Source organism: Mirounga leonina, unplaced genomic scaffold, assembly GCF_011800145.1.
Source record: "Mirounga leonina isolate KUSES-001 unplaced genomic scaffold, KU_Mleo_1.0 Mir_96, whole genome shotgun sequence".
Taxonomy (NCBI): Eukaryota; Metazoa; Chordata; class Mammalia; order Carnivora; family Phocidae; genus Mirounga; species Mirounga leonina.
The window spans coordinates 2,784,131-2,799,264 of NW_023270871.1; the positions used below are offsets into that span (position 1 = coordinate 2,784,131).

The 15,134-nt window shown below is 37.6% G+C and overlaps 1 protein-coding gene across 3 annotated transcripts in view; it reads right to left on the reverse strand.

Moving 5' to 3' along the window:
* The window catches only part of LOC118006397 (ciliogenesis and planar polarity effector 1-like), a 136,598-nt gene that overhangs the window by 97,530 nt on the left and 23,934 nt on the right, over positions 1-15,134 (reverse strand). For all 3 annotated transcript variants that reach the window (XR_004678062.1, XM_034999019.1, XM_034999020.1), the window contains exons 11-17: positions 13,389-13,638; positions 13,060-13,215; positions 12,118-12,887; positions 11,168-11,376; positions 10,893-10,973; positions 7,531-7,695; positions 2,850-3,023 (exon numbers count right to left, since the gene is read on the reverse strand). Coding sequence is in view for 2 of the 3 variants with exons in the window: in XM_034999019.1 (XP_034854910.1) it covers positions 2,850-3,023; positions 7,531-7,695; positions 10,893-10,973; positions 11,168-11,376; positions 12,118-12,887; positions 13,060-13,215; positions 13,389-13,638 (1,805 nt within the window). In the remaining variant the exon portion in view is untranslated. The remainder of the gene's footprint in view (positions 1-2,849; positions 3,024-7,530; positions 7,696-10,892; positions 10,974-11,167; positions 11,377-12,117; positions 12,888-13,059; positions 13,216-13,388; positions 13,639-15,134) is intronic.

Here is a 15,134-nt window from a genome sequence, read left to right on the forward strand (position 1 = left end):
AAAAAACCGCATTCAGTACTACCTCTCCTCTTTAGTAAAATAAGGTGGATTAAGGACACAATTTGTTGTCAGAAACCTTACTACCAAAAAGAGAAACCACAGGTGGTAAGTACTTAGGGATGTAACAAAAAAGAGAGCTTAAATATAAAACCACTGTAATGATAATAAATACAGTTGACCCTTGAACAACATAGGTTTGAACTGTGCAGGTCTACTCATACACAATTTCCTTGAATAAATACAGTACAGTAATACAAATGTACTTTCTCTTATGATTTTCTTAACATTTTCTTTTTCTAGCTTACTTTATTGTAAGAATACAGTATATTATACATATACAAAATACATATTAACTGTTGATCTTATGGGTAAAGCATGTGGTCAACAGTAAGTTATCGACAGTTCACTTTTGGGAGAGTCAAAAGTTGTATGTGAATTTTTGACTATGCAGGGGGCCGGCACGCCTAACCCCTGTTTGTTCCTGGGTCAAATGTAATATCAAATGTATAAGGAAATAAGTAATAGGTATCTGAGAGGCTTAGAGGAAAGCATTAAAGTGAAAGGAGCACATGCTGTTAGGGAGGAAAGGCAGGGAGCACCAGCTGAATCTGAGTTAGGACATGGCAGAAAAGGACAATGGTGGGCAGGGACAGGAGAGCAGGCAGAGCCTGGTGAAAGCTGAGCACCTGTTTCTGTTCATACCAGCTCCCTAAAAGAAGCCAGAATCAGGTCGGGACCAACATTTTTTCCCAGGGAAGCAGGGACCTACTAGAAAAGAAGCCATGAGACAAGTTCCCTTCTGATCCTACCTCACACACATGATTTTCTAGGGAGCAGAACCTCCTGAAGAACCCCAGATGAGAAGAGAGACTAGCACTACTGCTAAAGTGTTCAAGTGGGTACAAACAGTCCTCTGCTCCTACCCACATCTTGAGACATTTACAGAAGACTCTGAACACACAGTTCAAAATCCACAGTTCTGTGATTAAATTTGCTGACCACTTGTTGCTACCTCTTTTAAACGTTTTAAAAATATTTATTTATTTGAGAGAGAGAGAACGAGAGAGAGAGAGGGAAAGCACAAGCGGGGAAAGGGGCAGAGGGAGAGGGAGAAGCAGGCTCCCCGCTGAGCAGGGAGCCCGACACAGGACTCCATTGCAGGACCCCGGGATCATGACCTGAGCTGAAGGCAGATGCTTAACAGACTGAGCCACCCAGGCACAGGCACCCCCTCTATTAAACTTCTAATTACCTTACATCTTGTACTATTCTAACGTATGTGTACATATTTATCAGTTCACGTTACTTCCTGCTGAAACCCCACTGTATTTAAAGTACAGATTCCTTCCCCTGGCTCACAACATCTGGCCCCATCTCTGACGTCATCTCTTATCATTCTCCACTTCTCCCTCTATCCTCCAGCCACACCAGCCTTTCAGTTTCTCAAATGCATCAAGTTTATTCTTGTTCTGGGGCTTCTGCACAAGCTCGGTTAGAATGCTGTAAGTCCTGGGCGCCTGGATGGCTCAGTTGGTTAAGCGACTGCCTTCGGCTCAGGTCATGATCCTGGAGTCCCGGGATCGAGTCCCGCATCAGGCTCCCTACTCGGCAGGGAGTCTGCTTCTCCCTCTGACCCTCCTCCCTCATGCTGTCTCTCATTCTCTCTGCCTCAAATAAATAAATAAAATCTTTAAAAAAAAAAAAAAAAAGAATGCTGTAAGTCCTGATGGGTCCAAGGCTGCTCTTTCTTTCATTAAGAGTTCATCTTAAATGTCCCCCCCTGCCCCACCCTCAGAGAGCACTTTCCTAAATTCGCCATCTGAAATACCCACTCAGTCACAATGCATTACTCTACTTCAACTCTCTGCATGCCAATAATCACCACTTGTTTATGTATTCATTTATTTAATTTTCTGTTTCAAGCTATTAGATGTTATTTAATTAATTAGATGTTAATTTAATTGGATGTTATATTTAAACTCCATAAAAGAACAGGTATTTTATCTGTTTTGTTCATGGCAGTCAGAATAAGTCTATTTCATACATCAAAACAAAAGAACTACAAATATCTTCATAATATTAATCTCATATGGTACAAGTTAATATATTTCTAGCACCTACAACTCTGCCTGGTACACAGCAGACACTTAATAAAATTAGTGGAATAAAATGAACATCACAGAAATCTGTGTACATTGTTTCTCTCCGTAAGGGCAGAGCAGTTCTCTATGCATTAATCTGTGGTAATTTTGACATTAATAAAATGATTAAATAGAGAAAAGTAAATGATCCAAAGAAAATGATAAAAGTAAATCATCCAAATAAAATTAAATTCTAAATTAGCATACTCAAAATCTGTTAAATTTCCACATTTTTATATAAATGACAGTCCTTTTACTTTAAAAATAGAAACTTTAGAGCGCCTGGGTGGCTCAGTTGGTTAAGCGACTGCCTTTGGCTCAGGTCATGATCCTGGAGTCCCGAGATCGAGTCCCACATCGGGCTTCTTGCTCAACAGGGAGTCTGCTTCTCCCTCTGACCCTCCCCCCTCTCATGAGCTCTCTCTCTCTCAAATAAATAAATAAAATCTTTAAAAAATAAAAAAATAAAAACGGAAACTTTATAAAAAATACCAATTTGTCTAAAATTTGTAATTAAAAATCCATACTCAATAAAAACAAACCCAAGCAATACCTGTCTCAGATTTTATTCATTTAGTCACTGAGAATCTGTACTCACACACTAAGCTAGAACAGTATTATTTCCATAGAATAATGGTCACTGTATAAGTTGATTTTAAATACTATGTAAAAAAACAAAGTGAGAAAATTATTTGCTTACTGTATTACCTGTTTTAACATGAAGGGGAGGAAGAACATTCACATTGTGAGGTGGCAAAATGTAAAGCAGCTGATTGGCGAAATAGGCGGCCATGAAACGAGCCATGGACTGGATAACCGTCACTGCCGCTTCAGGAACAACATTTCTAGTCATTCCAAACTCACAGTGAGACTTCTCAGGAACTAAGGAATACAGCAAATGACCAAAGGAGATTCTGATCAAACTATCAAAAAGCAATAATATTTAAGTTCCCAACATTATACAAGAAGAAAATTATAATTAAAATTTTTTTCTCAGATGAGCACCCACGACCTGTATGAGCTAATTTATAATAGGTATCTATGCTTCTTGAGGACAATAAAACAAAAATAGTTAGCTCACAATTATGAGCACACGCACTTAGGAATACTGATGACTTCAAGTTACCAGTTTTATTTTAAAACACAGAACGATAAATACAAAACAATCCAGCCATGATGGACTTGCAAGCTTATATTTCATTATTTTCCGTTTTCCTTCCCTTTCCAATGTTTTTTCTTTGGAAAGGAGGCAGAGTTTACTATAAAAATAATCTGAAAATCAGCACCAGAACAGTGACTTTTTTTTTTTTAAGATTTTATTTATTGAGGGCGCCTGGGTGGCTCAGTTGGTTAAGCGACTGCCTTCGGCTCAGGTCATGATCCTGGAGTCCCGGGATCGAGTCCCGCATCAGGCTCCCTACTCGGCAGGGAGTCTGCTTCTCCCTCTGACCCTCCCCTCTCTCATGTGCTCTCTCTCATTCTCTCTCTCTAAAATAAATAAATAAAATCTTTAAAAAAAAAAAGATTTTATTTATTGAAAGAGAGTGAGATAGAGAGCACAAGCGCAGAGTGAGTGGGGCAGAGGGAGAGGGAGAAGTAGACACCCCTGCTGAGCAGGAAGCTAATGCTCAATGCTTGATCCCAGGACCCTGGGATCATGACCTGAACCAAAGGCACCCGCTTAACTAACTGAGCCACCCAAGAGCTTCTAGAACAGTAATTCTTAATGCCTGTTTTCTGTACCATTACATCTGGGGATTAGGATACACTCCCATTAGTAAGAGTGGCTCACTATTGTAAGATTCTTTGGGGAGGGAGGGACAAGAGGAAAATGTGGGGTGGAGGGAGAAAATGGGTGGGGGAGCAGGAATTACATCAGGATTTCTGAGGTGATTCTGATATATAAACTGCAGGAGCAAATGTGCCGTCCCTATTTGAGAATCAAAACTCAGTAATATAAACTGGCATTCAGAGATCTGAAAATAGTTAAGCTAGTAAATATAGATAAATACAAAGTTAACATTAATTTTTTAGAAATTTATGGCCCCAGGGCACCTGGCTGGCTCGGTCAGTTAAGCATCCAACTCTTGATTTCCGCGCAGGTTACCATCTCAGGGCTGTGAGATCGAGCCCCAGGTGGGCTTGCGCTGGGTGTGGAGCCCACTCGGGATTCTCTCTCTCCCTCTCTGCCCCTAATTAATTAATTGATTAATTAATTAATTTAAAAGAAAATTTATGGCCCCAACAATAGCAAAATATTTTTCTTCCCCAGAAATCACTTGACACATATTCACAAGAATATTAAGTTCTATATTCATATGAACCACTTCTATCTTTTCACTGTATACCTCAGCATGTAACACTCTTCCTCTCACAGAGTAGGCACTCAAGATTATTGTTAATAAGCTCTTCTTAATAAAGAGAATCTTGAGAAAATCTTTTTTTTTTTTTTTTTAAGATTTTATTTATTTATTTGACAGAGAGAGCAAGAGAAGGAACACAAGCAGGGGGAGTGGGAGAGGGAGAAGCAGGCTTCCTGCCGAGCAGGGAGTCCTATGCGGGGCTCGATCCCAGGACCCCGGGATCATGACCTGAGCCAAAGGCAGACGCTTAACAACTGAGCCACCCAGGTGCCCTTTGAGAAAATCTTATTAGCCTTCAAACAGTATTCTTCATTTGGTCATTTAAAGAAAGTCTGGAAAAACCATACTATTTCTTCACATTGAACTTAAAAATACATGGGTATGAATAATTTTCTCCTGCATTAACCTTGCTGTAGGAATTATACAAAGGTAAGATTTCCAGTAATTCTAATCATATAAAACTCATTATTGGAAACTCAAAAATAAGCTCCTTAAATGGGGAGCAACCTAATTCTAAAGGATAGTCACAGAGTAAAACTGTATCAATTCAGAAGTAAAAAAATTTGAAACAGTAATTCTGCATGTGGTACCCTGATGATGTTAATAATGGCAACCTTATGCAATAAAAATTAAATTATGACTATATACAATGATGTAATAAGGTAAATGTGCAGAAAAGAGATAACAGAACAGGCCTGACTACTTGAAATGCTTGCATATAATGTTGGCCCTTGGATGGCATCTGGGAACTTGGATTTGGGAAAGATTTCCACCACCTTAAATGATGAGAATGGCTTACTGGACCTGTTTGTACAAACAATGTGGTTTATGCTGAACACCTGTTTTTTTTCTGAGAGTATAGAACTTTGGTATGGGCTAGGCAGAGAGGGCTAACCAGACTAACCAGACTCTAATTAAAAACGCTGGGCACTGAATCTCTAAATGTTTCCTTGGGGCGCCTCGGTGGCTCAAGTCAGTTAAGGGTCTGCCTTTGGCTCAGGTCATGATCCCAGGGTCCTGGTATGGAGCCCTGCATCAGGCCCCCTGCTCAGCAAGGAGTCTGCTTCTCCCTCTCCCCCTGCCACTCTCCCTGCTCATTCTCTCTCACTCTCTCTCAAATGAATAAATAATATCTTTAAAAAAAATAAGTGAGCTTCCTTGGTAAACAATATTCACATGTGTTGACACAACCTACTGCTAGAGGAATTAAATGTGTCTCGTGTGACTCCACTAGGAAAAGAGTCTTAGAAACTTGTGCCTGGTTTCCTCTGGACTTCATCCCATGCACCTGTTCCTTTTGCTAATTTTGCTTTCATTGTAATAGATCATAGCCTTGAGTATGACTATATGCTGGTTCCTGTGTGTCCTCCCTGTGAACCACCGAAGGTGAGGGGTAGTCTTGGGGACCTCCAACCCCGTAGGGACACACTTAATATATTCTAAACAATAGTCATTAAAAACTAAAACAAATATATTTATACAGGTTAAATTTATTTTAAAAGTTAGTGACACCAATGAGAAACAATGAAGAATATCCAATCACTTAAAAAGTCACATATAAAAGTTTTTCACTCATACACAGCTAGCAGACCTTCCTGGAGAGCAATCTGATACCAGTCTTAAAGCCATGGATTCTCTTTGCTCCAATAACCTCATTTGTAGAAATTTATCCTAAAGAAATTATTAGTAGGGGTGCCTGGGTGGCTCAGTTGTTAAGCGTCTGCCTTCGGCTCAGGTCATGATTCCAGGGTCCTGGGATTGAGCCCCGCACAGGGCTCCCTGCTCGGCAGGAAGCCTCCTTCTACCTCTCCCACTTCCCCTGCTTGTGTTCCCTCTCTCGCTGTCTCTCTCTCTGTGTCAAATAAATAAAATCTTAAAAAAAAAAAAAAAAGAAATTATTAGTAATTCCCACAAAAGTTTATGTAAACTGCAGGACTATAAAAAAAAAAAATAGTAAATAGGTGGCAACAACTAAAATATGCAACAATGGGGGAAAGGTTTAATAGGTTTTCAAAAAAGCGTATTATTTACATTGGAAAATATTCATCAAAATGTTAAATTTTAAAAGATTACAAAAGAGGGCGCCTGGGTGGCTCAGTCATTAAGTGTCTGCCTTCGGCTCAGGTCCTGGGATCGAGCCCCACATCGGGCTCCCCGCTCCATGGGAAGCCTGCTTCTCCCTCTCCCACTCCCCCTGCTTGTGTTCCCTCTCTTGCTGTGTCTCTCTCTGTCAAATAAATAAAATCTTTAAAAAAAAAAAAAAGAAAGTTCTGATACACTGGGTATTTCAGACACATTCATATGCACAGTATACATCTAATGATCTACTACCTTATAAACATCATAGGTATGTGTTCATATATGCCTTTCACTCTGGTTATTGTTTAATTTAAATATACCTCTTTTAAAAAGGGCAATCCAGATACTCTGCATCCTCTTAAGTGAAGTTTAAAAAAAGAGTTGGAATACCTCAGAAAGTGATTTTCATCACTTTACTAAGCCACCATAAGCCATAGTTAAAATATAAATATATTAAGAAAAAATACTTGGATACCTGATATTATGTCTAACAAATATGGCTGTGAGAAAACAATTCTGTCAGTTCAGCAGGCAATTATTGCTAAGCCCTGCAGATCCAAAGATTTAAGAAAACAAAACAAGGGCACCTGGGTGGCTCAGTCAGTTAAGCATCTGCTTTTGGCTCAGGTCATGATCTCAGGGTCCTGGGATTGAGCCCCGCATCAGGCTCCCTGCTCAGTGGGAGTCTGCTTCTCCTTCTCCCTCTGCCCCTCCTCCTGCTTGTGCTGGCTCTCTCTCTCTCTCTCATTCGCTCTTTCTCAAATAAAGAAAGAAAGAAAGAAAAAAAAGAAAAACCCATGATCCTTGCTATTGAGAAGCTGACAGGTCAAAATTCACTATAACCTAATTTAGTGAGAGCAACCAACTTTTATGTATAAGCAATTTCATATCTAAACCTATGAATACAAATTAATGAGATTAAACATACTGATGGTCAAAATACATACCTGAACAATCCTCATTTTCTTTTACAGGTAGGTGGGACCACCTCAAAATTTCTCTTACTAGGTGATCACACAATCCTTGAGCATCATTTAAATTATAGCTATAGAGGTAGCAGTATAAAAGAGAAAGATAATAGCGTATCTGAAGAAAACATGTTCTTCTTCCTCCTTAAACAAGAAAGAATTAAGCTTATATTAAAAACATGTTAGCAAGGTAATTTTTTTTTTAAGTTTATTTATTTAAGTAATCTCTACACTGAACGTGGGGCTCAAACTCACAACTCCAAAATCAAGAGTCACATGCAATTCCAACTGAGCCAGCCAAGCACCCCAGCAAGGTAATGCTCTCAATCTGGGTACAAGGTAGACAGGAATGTTCAGTTTATGAAAGCTGTACACTCAGGTTATGTGAATTTTTCTGTATTTGTTTTATACTTCAATAAAAGTTTTTTTTCTTAAAACAGATCAGCAATACTTTGTTCTTTCTCATTTTAAGTTCTGAACTATTTTATTATCTTTCATCAGGCCCTAGGACGACTTAAGATTTTATCCCGAGAGAGCTGCAAATCCTTAGCATCTCAGCACTAAAGTCCATTAACAACATCTATCTCAAGTATACCTGGTATAAAACAGAAGGAAACATGCTAAAAAAAGAAAACCCCAAGAAACCATACATTTATCAGTTAGTCAAAGAGACTTCCCAAAGGAGAAGCACTATCCAATGAGATAGGAGCCTCTGACCACTGCATCCAAGTATCTGATGGGTGTTTAGAACTGATACCTTATCCATTCTTCCTGAATAAAAGAATTCCAATTTTATTTGGGGTTAACAATGCACCCAGGGGCGCCTGGCTGGCTCAGTCAGTGGAACATGAGACTCTTAATCTCGGGGTTGTAGGTTCAAGCCCCACGTTGGTTGTAGAGATTACTTAAAAATAAAAAAAAAAATCTTTAAAAAAATAAATAATGCACCCAGATCACAATTTCTCACTTAGATATGGCCACATGAAAAAAAGACTGAGTTCTGGACCAAGAGATAACACTACGTAGAACTTCCAGAAAAGCTGCTCGGGGCGCCTGGGTGGCTCAGTCATTAAGCGTCTGCCTTCGGCTCAGGTCATGATCCCAGGGTCTTGGGATCGAGCCCCACATCGGGCTCCCTGCTCGGCGAGAAGCCTGTTTCTCCCTCTGCCACTCCCCCTGCTTGTGTTCCCTCTCTCGCTGTGTCTCTCTCTGTCAAATAAATAAATAAAATCTTTAAAAAAAAAAAAAAAGAACTTCCAGAAAAGCTGCTCAAAGGGAGGTAACTCAGGTAGAAGGTGCACCCTTTCTTGCCCTTCCTGTTCCCTTCCTTTCTCCTGTCTAGAATATGGATGCAACGGTTGGAGTTCCAGTACCCGTTTTATCTCATGTAATGGCCTTAAGACTGGAAGCAGTGCACTAAGGACGACTGAGTAGAAAAACTAAAGGACATGGGTCCTTAATTAGACCACGGAAACACCAAATCAGCCCCAGATTGTCAACTTCTGGTCTCTTTTTGTAAGAAAGAGAAATAAACTTCTTTCTTGTTGAAACCATTATTACTTTCAGTCTCCATTATTAGAAGCCATTCCTAGTGGATACAGTTGGAAATGAAATGTAAAGGTCCATAATGGAATTCATTTTTTTAAAGATTTTATTTATTTGACAGAGAGAGAGAAAGAGCACAAGCAAGGAGAGTGGCAGGCAGAGGAAGAGGGAGAAGCGGGCTCCCCGCTGATGTGGGACTCAATCCCAGGACCCTGGGATCATGACCTGAGCCAAAGGCAGTCTCTCAATCAACTGAGCCACCCAGGCACCCCATAATGGAATTCATTATGAAAACTTTTCTCCATCAGAACGTCTCATCTCCTTGAATGCCACACTTCTTCATCCAGTTGAATAATCCCCAAATGTGAGAACTACATTAGACTTCTTTCTCCAGATCTACTCAGTCACAATTCCAACTGATCAAAACTATTGTCTGTCGAGTCTAACCTCTGCTCTCCAGTACTCTTGACATTGCTTTCAGAACCTACTCAACAGACTAATTTTCCTGCTTCCATGTGAAACCCACATATCTACATCACATTCCTACAAATGACCCTCCACACTGTACCAAAAGAATCTTTCCAAATGGCCTATATTCATTTGAAAAGTTCTCTTTCCTACATAAAGTATCTAACTGATCCCAATCTCGTCGGGATAAAATCTTAATCCCTTTGCAATGCATACAGTATGTTCCTTATCATCTATTCCCTACATACCTCTCAACTTAGCTCTCACACCCTGCCCCTAATACTGCATACATATATCATATAATCTAATCCTATTAAACAACTTCCAATTTACCAAGTTGCCATGGTTTCTCACACCTTTTTGCTTTTCTAATGCTACCTCCTTTGTTAAACCATTACCACAATTTTAGCTCGCTAATTTATATTCAATTTTAAGTGTCAACTCCTCCAGGTTTTCCCCAGACTAATGCTTACACTCCAGCCTCAGATTGCGCAAAGTGCTCTTCTGTGCTTCCCCAGCATCTACCAAACAACATAATGAAAAAGTACTAGTTTTTTACGTAATCTCTTCTCTACATCGTGGGCAACTTGTGGGTAAAGTTATTTATTTCAGTTATTCCTAGTGCCTAATATAGTACTAGGGACATAGCAGGACCTTGATAAATACTGGTTAAAATAGGGGAATGAATGAAATATGCAAAGCAGTCAGAAAATAAGCTTAATAATTGGCCAAACCTGACCATGTAGTAGTTATAGTCATAGCTAGCTCCAAGGTTGCTAGCTGAGAACTTGTCATCCTAGCCAAACCCTCAATACCATAAAAGCTATCATCAGTTTCTAGAATCTACATTCCTCTAGTCTCATCAAAAATTCCATGAAGCCCATACTTAATCCAACAATCAGTCTAACTCACAGGAAATTCTTAAAGTCGAATTACTTAATGGCAGAGAGCCTTAGCTCCACGTTTCTCTAAGTCTGTAAAAAGGTGGTAAATGGCAAACAAAACAAAACATTATTTTACTTAGGATATAAATCTCATTTTTTCCCCATCCATAATCAGTCACAGCTCCCATCACCAACCAAAAAAAAGGACAGACGGAGCCTTATCTATAGATAACGGAAAAAATTCTTAGTGCTACAAATTCGAAGAGTAAAAATAATTTTAAATAAGTATTTCTGATAGTCAAGGTGCCTACCATTGTGTATTCTATTTGAGCATTAAGAAATTGTGAGCACCCAGAAATCTGGAATTATTTTTAAGTTCTACAGCATGCCAAAATACATTCCTACCAATATTATGGCAAATATTATTTTTTAACACTCTCCTACCTTTCTCTTGAGTTTCTTGCAGAGCTTTCCTCCACAGTTGAACAGATTTTTCATATGATCCTAACAGGAAACACTCTTCACCTACAAAGTTTTTAACCAACAATCAATCATGGTTAATATTACTTTATAAAAATTTACTTCATTTTAAAATTTAGTGGATACAGCTCAGCCAGAAACTATTTTGAAAAACAAATAATTGCAACCGATTAACAAAATCAAAGCCCAGTTAACTATATTGCTCATTCACAGCTAGAAAATGTTTATAAACTACTGACCATGGATAGATTGAAGTTCTAAGGCTTGGTTCAAGTGAACTCCAGCAGTCTGTAGGTTAGCCTGTATATGACATAACAGAGCCTTGACAGTAGATGCTTCCCGTGTCATCTTTTCAGTTAACTGTCGGTCACCTTCAGGAAGTCTTTGACTTAATTGTGTTTGATACCATACGGTGTTTTTGTACAACACTCTCCAGAGAACAATCAATCTGCACACAAAATTAAGTGATCATCAAAGCCAAATTTCAGACTAGGAATAAAAATGAGTACAGCCTTCTACTCAGCCTTATTATTTTTGCCTGTATTCTTCATTGATAAAATAATATATATACAAACTGATCAGATTTAAATATAGCAAAGTCCACTGATCAAAAAACGTATAATACATTTTTTAAATCTTCATGGTTATTTTTCTGTAGTGCTCACCTAAACCAAAATCATTCAATACTTCAGCATGTATCATGGCTGCCCAAGGCTAATAAAATATGTGTGTTGAATAAAATTTGGCATAAATCCTAAAATATTTAAAAAATTAATATAAAAATCTATTAATGCTGACTGGTAATGGATACAGGGTTTCTTTTTGGGATTATAAAAATATTCTGGAGGGGCGGCTGAGTGGCTCAGTCAGTTGGATACCCAACTTTTGGTTTCTGCTCAGGTCATGGCCTCTGGGTCACAGGATCAAGCCCTGCATCAGGCTCAGCGAGGAGTCTGCTTGGGATTCTTTCCCCTTTCCTCCCCCTCAAATAAATGAATAAAATCTTAAAAAAAAAAAAAAAGCATTCTGGAAATATGCTAATAATTCTACATCCTTGTGACTATGTTAAAAATCACTGAATTTCATACTTTAAAATGGTGAATTTTACAGTATGGGAATTATTATCTCAATTTTTCAAAAAGGAAAACATCTATAATGTTGATGGTATCCTGATATAAAGTAAATATACCTGTGTCCTGGTCGCTGAGCAAGATTTACTACTTGAGGACGAATCTTGAAAGATGAGTCCCAAGACCAGTTTTCCTGAGAATCACTATATTGAAACATTTGAAAAATGGGTACCACCAATTTGTCTTGATCTGCTGTTCTACTTCCATCAACAGATGCTGAAATAACTTCAGGCTGAAGAATGTATATGCCATTTAAATTATCAGCTACCATTTTAAGTAAATGAAAACAAGCCAAAAGCTTCTCTGAAAATAACTGACCCTGTTGTTGCTGAGTCAGCAAAAGCTTTATAGTATTTGAGGTCAGCTTTACCAAATGTCCCACATCTTGTTTGTATCTCATATCCCAATATTGCATTGATAAACACTGATGAAAAAGTTGAAAGATACAAAGTACCCATGCATTCTGTCTTGTGCTCTTGCTTAAAAAAGGATCTAGTTTGGGGAAAGGACATTTTATAAATTGAAGAATGTAGAAAAAATGAGTGATACAAACAACTGTGTAATTTAACATTACATTTTTTTCTGTCACATTTTTTGAAATTCCGATAGCCCATGCTGCAAGGAGATTTTTCTGAACAGAATGCAGCTCTGTAACGGTTTTATCTGTCTCCTTGATATTATCCTTTGCATGTATTGTATCAAACATAGACGCAAATTCCAATCTTCCCTCCTTGACACTACTGAACAATGGATCATTTTTTTGGTTCCAAAGTGAGAATAAGTTGTCTGGAAAGTGTTTGCCTTCTTTAGTTTCTTCTGCTTCAAAATCCTAAAACATGAGTGAAAAGAATTATACTTAATGTTATTTAATACCTTATTAAGTAAAATCACTGGTGTTCTCAAACTTCTCCCCCTTAACAAGAAAAAAACAAAATATGTTTCTTGGAATAAAGTCAATATGTTAACTGTTCAAATAAACAAAAAACACTGCTACTAAGTACCTGGAAATCTGTTGTTTTTTCATTTAACTTCATTGTTTCTTCTGCCTGTAAGAATCTGGGGACAGTAGAATCAGCTAAACTTTTATTTCCTTGGTGTTTTAACAGGCTACATCTCAGGGAATCCAGTGATCGCAAGTTCAGCCCTTTGCCTTTTGGCTGTTGAAGATAAAAGATTTCCAAGAGTAAAATTTTATCTGTAATTCTATCACAACAGTTAAAAATTCTATAGACAACTGTATATAATCCAAGGATATTACCGTCAGTATGGTTTTAAACCTGAGAAAACTAAGAAGCCAACTTTTACCAATGATACCAAAAAGCACTATTACCTTAGACAATATCATACTTTGGTATGTCTTCTCAAGCCTCTGGGTTGAATCAAGTAGAAGTGATCTCATGAGCACTGATGGAGACAGGTTATCAACAAATCGAAGGGTTGTGACCATGTATCCATCAGAAATAATGAGGTAGGGTAACCGTGAGTGTGCTTTTATAGAAAATCTCTGTCTCATAGGGTCACTATCAGAAGCTGATGAATCTACAGAATTATTTGAATCTTGAAATGTAAACTGCTGAGGTCTAGCAAACAAACACAAAATTAAACAATTAGTAAGAGAAAAATCTTAAAGGAAACAATCATATTATTCCAAAGACAAAAACAATTAAAAGCTACAGAATGATAAAAAAGTCCAGTTAAACATACTAACATTAAATTGTATTATCTGTAAGAAAAACATAAATGATTAAATAATATGTAGGTTTATATGTTTTTTAAATATTCCCTGAATTGTGGCATTTACTCTATTTTGTTTTTAAATTAGTTTTATACAAACTATTTCAGAGAAGAATTAAGGCAGTTCATTTTCACTATTAAAGAGTTAAATAGTTAACCTTCCTTCCTAACATATATTTAAATACACTTATAAGAATATAATTATGAGCTATGAATATACTTGTTATTGAGGAGAAAGAAGGGGTGCCTGGGTGGCTCAGTTGAGTGTCCAACTCTTGGTTTCAGCTCAGGTCATGATCTCAGGGTTGTGGGAATTGAGCCCTGAGTCGGGCTCCGCACTGGGCATGGAGCCTACTTAAGATTCTCTTTCCCTCTCCCTCTGCTCCTTCCTCTTAAAAAAAAAAAAAAAGGAGGAGGAGAAAGAAAGAAAACTGAGAAAGACATTTGGAAAAGATGGTAGTGAGGAAAATTTTATCAGTTTAAGATTAAATTTGACTGAGCTTCCACATAAATGTACATATTTACTGTTATGGTGGTATACCTGATTATGATTACTTAATATCACTGCTTATTAACTTTGGGGCTTTATAAAGAGAACAAATAATCAAAAATATAATCGCTTTCTGGTTAGGAAATTACACCAAATGGTCAACAACAGGAGACTGGTTAACTATAGAATGTACATACCACAAGGAATCTATAGAACATTAAAAAATTACTTCATGGAAATATGTATAATATAAACAGATTAATCAAAAAAGCAAAATAGTAAACAGCATATATCATAGAACTTTTTGTTTTAAAAAAGAAACTAATATTGTTATTATTATAAATACCATACATATTTTTTTTAATTTGGAGGACAACACACTAAAATGTTAATTGTTATTTGGGAGGAATAGGATTACAAGAGTGTTTCATTTTCTATACTATTTATTTTTACAGAACTTGATTTTATAGTTTTTTTTAAATAATAAATATGTATTACTTTTGTAATCAGAAAAAGTAATCCATTTAATTTTTTTTATTTTTTTTATTTTTTTAAGATCTTATTTATTTGACAGAGAGAGACATAGCGAGAGAGGGAACACAAGCAGGGGGGAGAGGGAGAAGCAGGCTTCCTGCCGAGCAGGGAGCCCGATGTGGGATTTGATCCCAGGACCCTGGGATCATGACCTGAGCCAAAGGCAGACAGCTGAGCCACCCAGGTGCCCCAAAATTAATCCATTTTAAAAGGTCCTAAATTAATTTTAAAGACTATGAGGAAATTCAAGTCAATTATGAATTAGGCCATAAAAAATAAGGAAAAAATACTTTCACTACAGGAAGTGACAAATTTCTC